Source organism: Pyricularia grisea, chromosome VII, assembly GCF_004355905.1.
Source record: "Pyricularia grisea strain NI907 chromosome VII, whole genome shotgun sequence".
Taxonomy (NCBI): domain Eukaryota; kingdom Fungi; phylum Ascomycota; class Sordariomycetes; order Magnaporthales; family Pyriculariaceae; genus Pyricularia; species Pyricularia grisea.
This window is the reverse complement of record NC_044975.1, coordinates 2842054-2848652: the sequence shown is the minus strand read 5'-3', so window position 1 is coordinate 2848652 and position 6599 is coordinate 2842054. Positions and strand designations below refer to the sequence as shown.

Genomic DNA, 6599 nt, shown 5'->3' with positions numbered 1-6599 from the left:
GTATAACTTCCTTATACAATTGGGGATTATTAATATAAAAAAACTATTGGAAATAAAGGACGGTGAACGTACAATTGCACAACACCAAAATTTATAATCACGATCCTATTATTTGGGCTTTAAAGCGCGTTAGTCAGAATATTACCGCTTTTGAGGGGGTGTGTTGCGTAGTGGATCTGATGCATGTATTCAGACTAAAAAGAGGCCCGTGCGTGATGCAAGAAAACTCTGTACTGTCGTGTTTTAGCCGAAAATTTGGTGGAACGCGGGACACACAAGAACAATCAGAAATACAGCGAAAAATTAAGGCACATCTAATTAAGCCATAGTGCAACAATAATCGACAATCTAGATGTCCTTAGACTAGAACGGGCGCGATTTTTTCGGCCGATTTAATTAGTCGAAAAGCCATGTGGCTAAAAGGTACATGGAGCGCCCGGTCCACCCTGCAACGCAGGGGGGTCTAGTCTGAGCACTGAGACTAGCACTGAGACTATTATAGTGGTGAGAGTGCCAAGATTTGTTTCGTTTGCCCTCGAGACCAAGCGATAGAGTGACCCCCTTGACAGCTTTCCTCCACGCCTGTAGGGGCAATTTGGAACTATACCCCGCCAATTTGTACTCCGCACTCGTCAAGGTGCGTCTAACTACCGGAATGGTCGTTTACTTCGTACAAACCCGTCTCGGAAGTTGTGAAGGCATGGGCGCTCTGTGGGATGCAATGGTTAACCTGACAATACCTGGAGAATGATTGCAGGTAATAATAGGAGATTTTCGAGACACTGCCAAGGTGAAGGGGGCGGGGATCGGTTAAGTGGATTCCAGTTTGCGTTCAATTGTCGTGAGGCTGCTCGGTGTGCCCCCACTTCGTCGGAGAGCAAAATGCCCGAGACTGTTGCGGTCAATCTCGGCAACTTGCAGAGCGACCTACCTAGACAAGCCCTTGTAAGCTTATATTGGGGTAGCACCGGTTAATAATGAGGGTAGTAAAACGCGGCAGGATAGGCTGCCTCCTTTGACCTTTTCGGACAGAGTTCGAAACGTGGGCGATGAAATTTCACAAAATAAAGTGCCATTTTGACCTGGAAAAGAAACAATCCGGAACCTTGGCGCTAGTGCTGGTCAACTGACAAGTGCAAGTGGAGCCGAGCAGATTGCCCGCGCTCTTGCGAACTTATTATTCCCTTAGCATTCCTTGAGCCAAGTCACGGGACTTGGCGCACGCCAACTGAAGGAAAGCGTGACTTGGCAAATAGTTTTCTGGGCCATCAATTCACATCGGCGCAGGCAAGTATGATCCACAGGGTGATCCGTGTTTCGATTTTTGCACAGCCTCCCAGCCAAGATGGTTCATCAATCGCAGTGTCAAGTTCAACAGTCTGCTGCGTGCAGCGTGCCCAATGATGGCATGTCATTGCTAGGTTGATTTGGCTTACAGCGCTTTCGTACTTGTGGTTTTTCGTACCATCTTCTCTGATGCCAAGTGAAGCTTGTCCATTTTCTTTTCTGCCTTGTTTGAGGGCTTGTTGAGGTTCATGTCGCCCCTTCCCCAAGTTGGGCTTGTCTATTCCAGCCGAGCCAAGATCGAGCTCAAGCTGAAGAAGACCAGCTCCCTCCCATGGCGTGTTGCATTCTACGCCCTGCGACGACGAAACATGGGATATTTGCCGCCTCCGGATCGCCCCGTGGCAGGTTGACGCGACGATATCGCGAGAATCGACCTTGCCACCCAGTGCCGCAAAGTTTACTCTGTCGCCGTCCAAATGTATAACAGAAGCCATGTGCCCTGGTCACCATCCTCAACTGAGCTTCTACTCCTTCTTCTTCCCCACCGCCAACTCACAAAAGGTTGCCGACAGAGTCGCAACCGCGGGGTCATCTTTGTTGTTTTCCAAACACACTCTTTTTCATCATACCACTTGCTTGGTCTGCCGCCTGGTGCCGGCTTTTAATTCTATTGATAGTTCTATTGAATGAGCTCTCCTTTTTGCCTGCTGGTTGCTAGGCTTTATTTTCTGCCGTCGTCCTTCATTCCTTCTTCCATTATAACCAACGAACCCTCCAGTCTGTCAAGGGTTGAGTAGACCTATTGAGAGATCAATATGGTTCCCAGCACATTTAACAACAGGGTCCAGCCGATAGACGAGGATTCCCCGGTGGACCCGCAGACGCATCAATTTCCGGCAGATCCCTCCTTCGAGCGGGTGATGGTAGCCAGCCACGGCCGCACTCCGAGCAGCGCCACAACCATCCGCCCTCCCACCGCCGCGTCTTCTCAACTCAACCCATTTGCGACTCCGGCGACAAGGAGTCGTTCCTCCAGCCTGGCGACTGCGATAGGCGCCCCGCCCGTCGACGTCGACGCGGCGTTGAGACCCGACCCCGGCACTGAGGCCGACTTCAAGGTTGACAACAATCCCTTTGCATTCAGTCCAGGGCAACTCGGCAAGCTCCTCAACCCTAAGTCACTAGATGCATTTCGGGCTCTTGGCGGTCTGAAGGGTATTGAGAGGGGATTACAGACCGACGTAACGACAGGGTTGAGCGTTGATGAGATTTCGGCACCCTACAGAATATCATTCGAGCATGCAGTCAACCCCTATATCAAGACCTCCGAGAAACAGGTCAACATTGCTGCCGCAACCGTCTCGGGCCGTTTTTTTGACCGAGCAAGGGTATTCGGCAAGAATGTGCTACCATCAAAGAAGGCCACTCCATTATACAAGCTGCTGTGGAACGCATACAAGGAGAAGGTTCTCATCGTTCTCAGCATCGCTGCCGCTATCTCATTAGCCCTAGGCCTGTATGAGACCTTCGGCGGTGAGCACCCCCCAGGGTCACCACTGCCTGTGGACTGGGTCGAAGGGGTGGCCATTGTAGTTGCGGTTGTCATTGTCGTCGTGGTCGGCGGTCTTATGGATTGGCAGAAGGAACGCGCATTAGTCCGACTGAACAAGAAAAAAGACGACCGTGAGATCAAGGTCATTCGCTCTGGCCGCGCTCAAGTTATTAACGTCGAGGAGCTTCTCGTTGGTGACGTTATCCAGCTGGAGCCTGGGGACGTGATACCCGTTGATGGTATCTTCATATCCGGCCATGACGTCAAGTGCGACGAATCCACTGCCACGGGCGAGTCGGAAGCGCTCAAGAAGACTGGCAGAGAGCAGGTTATGCGCATGCTCGAGTCGGGCACCAAACTCAAAGACCTCGACCCCTTCATAATTTCTGGAGCCCGTGTGCTTGAGGGCGTTGGTAGTTATGTCTGTACGTCAGTTGGCGTACACTCGAGCTTTGGCAAGATCATGATGAGCATTCGGACCGAGGTCGAGCCTACGCCCCTCCAGGTCAAGCTTGGGGGTCTTGCTATCAACATCTCCAAGTGGGCTGTTAGCTCTGCGTCCTTTCTATTTTTCGTTCTCTTGTTCCGCTTCCTGGGAAACCTTTCCAACGACCCGCGTTCGCCCGCAGAGAAGGCTTCCTTCTTCCTTGATATCTTTGTAGGTCCTCCCAGGCATTTAACTGTCATCCAGAGTGATAAGCTAACCCAAAACCGCAGATCGTCGCCATAACTGTTATCGTTGTTGCCGTGCCTGAAGGTCTACCACTGGCTGTTACCCTTGCACTTGCATTCGCCACCAAGCGTCTTTTGAAAGAAAACAACCTCGTCCGAGTCCTCCGCTCCTGTGAGACCATGGGAAATGCCACCACTATTTGCTCAGACAAGACTGGTACGTTGACTACCAACAAGATGACCGTTGTGGCTGGTACCTTCGGCTCGACCAAGTTCGACAAGGCTTCCGAAAACCCATCCGCCTCCTCTGCCAGCGTTGCGCAGTGGTCGTCGGCCCTTTCGCAAGCCGCCAAGGATGCCATAATTCAGTCTGTCGCCATCAACTCGACGGCGTTTGAAGGCGAGGAGAATGGTCAATTTGCCTTCATCGGTTCCAAGACGGAGACGGCTCTCCTTCAGCTTGCTCGTGACCACCTGGGCATGACGTCGGTCGCAGAGGTCCGCGCCAACGAGTCGATCGTCCAGATCATGCCATTCGATTCATCCAAGAAGTGCATGGCTGCAGTCATTGAGCTCCGTAATGGTCAAGGTTACTCCCTGCTCGTCAAGGGTGCCTCTGAGATCCTGCTCAACTACTGCAACCAAAAGGTTGAAGTTGTCACTGCCGGATCAGCTACCAGCCTGAGCATCAATGATCTGACTCCATCGGACAATATGGTCATTAGCGGTACAATCGAATCATATGCTCGCCAATCTCTCCGTACTATTGGCCTTGTGTACCGCGACTACCAATCATGGCCTCCGCCAGAGGTCCATGGGGATGAAGAAGGCCATGTAAAGCTTTCTGACATTCTTCGAGACCTCGTGTTCCTTGGTGTGGTCGGCATCCAAGATCCTGTGCGCCCGGGAGTGCCTGAGGCCGTGGCAAAGGCCAAAATGGCTGGCGTTATGGTGCGCATGGTTACTGGTGATAACGCTGTTACTGCTCAAGCCATTGCTACTGAATGCGGCATCTTCACTGGATCTCACGAAGGAGTTATAATGGAGGGTCCTGTTTTCCGCACCCTGGGCGATGCTGAAATGACGGCTATCGTCCCTCGCCTGCAGGTCCTGGCTCGCTCCTCGCCCGAGGACAAACGCATCCTCGTCCGCAAACTCAAAGCTCTTGGTGAGACTGTCGCCGTCACCGGAGATGGCACCAACGATGCGCCTGCACTTAAGGCAGCAGACGTCGGGTTTTCTATGGGCATTTCGGGCACCGAAGTCGCCAAAGAAGCGTCCCAAATCATTCTCATGGATGACAACTTTAGCTCAATCATCGTTGCCCTTAAATGGGGTCGTGCCGTCAACGATTCGGTGCAGAAGTTTCTGCAGTTCCAAATCACAGTTTCCATTACGGCCGTCATTCTTGCCTTTGTTTCTGCAGTCAGTCACCCGGAAATGAAGTCGGTTCTCACAGCCGTGCAGCTCTTGTGGGTCAACCTCTTCATGGATACCTTCGCTGGCATTGTCCTGGCCACGGATCCACCGACCGACCGGATTTTAAACCGTCCACCTCAGGGCAAGTCGGCACCTCTCATCACGATCAACATGTGGAAGATGATCATTGGCCAGTTCATCTTCCAGATTGCGCTGACGGTGATCCTGTACTTTGTTGGCGGCAAGATATTTGAATATGACATGTCTGACCCTAACCGAGTTGATCAGCTCGCGACTATGGTTTTCAACACTTTTGTGTGGATGCAGATCTTCAACGAGTTTAACTGCCGTCGCCTCGACAACGGCTTCAATATATTTGAGGGGTTACAACGGAACCCATTCTTCATTACCATCAACACGTTCATGGCCGGCTGTCAGGTCGCCATCGTCTTCGTAGGCGGAAAGGTTTTCTCCGTCGTGCCCCTCGATAGCGTTCAATGGGCCGTCTGTATCATACTACCGATGCTTTCTATCCCTTGGGCCATGGTAGTCCGCTGCTTTCCAGATGAAACATTTGGACGGATAGTCGCCATCGCCACGAAGCCGTTTGTCAAGGCCTACGAGGTCTGCGCACGGGTCTTTGCTCCTCTGACGCGGCTGTTTGCCAAGAAGGGAAAGAAGAGCGATGGAAATGGTAGCGAGTCGGAGAAGGTGTAAAGTCATATTTTCTGTTTTGGTTAGATGGAGGGTAAAAGCACACATTTTGTACATCACCTGTTAATACGACTTTTCCGTTTCTTTTTTTCTTTTGCCTCTAAATTTCCCGCAACACAAGGTACATTGCATTCCATAGAACACGACCGCAATATGCAGGATAAGAGCACACTCATTTGCTTAACATTTGGGTCTGAAGGATGGGATCAAAAAGTCATGAGCGTGTCCTCTGTTTCTCCTTTTTGGGCAACGTCAGGATAGCCTCTTGATGGACTTGGATTGTCGACTTTTGTTAACTATTTTATTATGTATGAATACGCAGGCTATAGACTTTAACACGAATATACCGGACTAGCTCCCCGTGATTGTTTTTGTCCTCTCAATGCCTCATTATGCCTGAGATGGGCGTATGGTAGTCAACAAAGCGGGCTTGCCAGGTGTAGAGATCTACACGTGCCGTACGCACATATTGGTGACTGCGCGTCAGAGCCAACTATTAAGCTGGTTCGCTAGCTTACAATTGTTAAGTATTAGCATTGACACAGTCTGCGAACTCAACTATCACCGCAATCCACATCAAGGGCTACCCAAATTTGTCTCATCCTCATTGTCGAATTTTGCTTCTGCAACTCAGACCTGCTCCGACTATAATCACCATCCTCTTCGTAGTCATCAATGGTCAACCGTATATCAACAACGAGGTCGAGCTCAGTCAAGATGAAGCAGACACCGATTGCGTCTGGGCGATGTTCTTCGCGGAAGTTCGCGGATATCATATGTTGTCGAGCAGGTTCCTCTCCCACGGGGCTATCTTGAACTTCTGGACAAAGACGCCGAAGGTTGGCACAGACAGGAGAGGCGTAGTATGAAAGGCGTCAGAAATGGTTTGAATCAGGAATTAGACTCTCATCATAGCTACCTGGAGCCAATTTAGTACGACAATCAACCATGTTTA

General features: G+C 50.9%; 1 protein-coding gene across 1 annotated transcript; it reads left to right on the top strand.

Annotated features, from left to right (window-relative positions):
• Positions 1-1311: 1311 nt before the first annotated feature.
• PgNI_10845 (uncharacterized protein) lies at positions 1312-5994 on the top strand. The gene is made up of 2 exons (XM_031130819.1): positions 1312-3497; positions 3557-5994. Exons 1-2 carry the CDS (start codon positions 2103-2105, stop codon positions 5645-5647), a joined length of 3486 nt encoding a protein of 1161 aa, XP_030980411.1. The 5' UTR covers positions 1312-2102; the 3' UTR covers positions 5648-5994.
• The last annotated feature ends 605 nt before the right edge of the window (positions 5995-6599 follow it).

Bases quoted from the DNA above. Each gene is read 5' to 3' on its own strand.
- PgNI_10845 (XM_031130819.1), top strand. From the start codon at position 2,103: ATGGTTCCCAGCACATTTAACAACAGGGTCCAGCCGATAGACGAGGAT. The intron at 3,498-3,556 runs GTAGGTCCTCCC...CCAAAACCGCAG, and splicing joins CCTTCTTCCTTGATATCTTT to ATCGTCGCCATAACTGTTAT.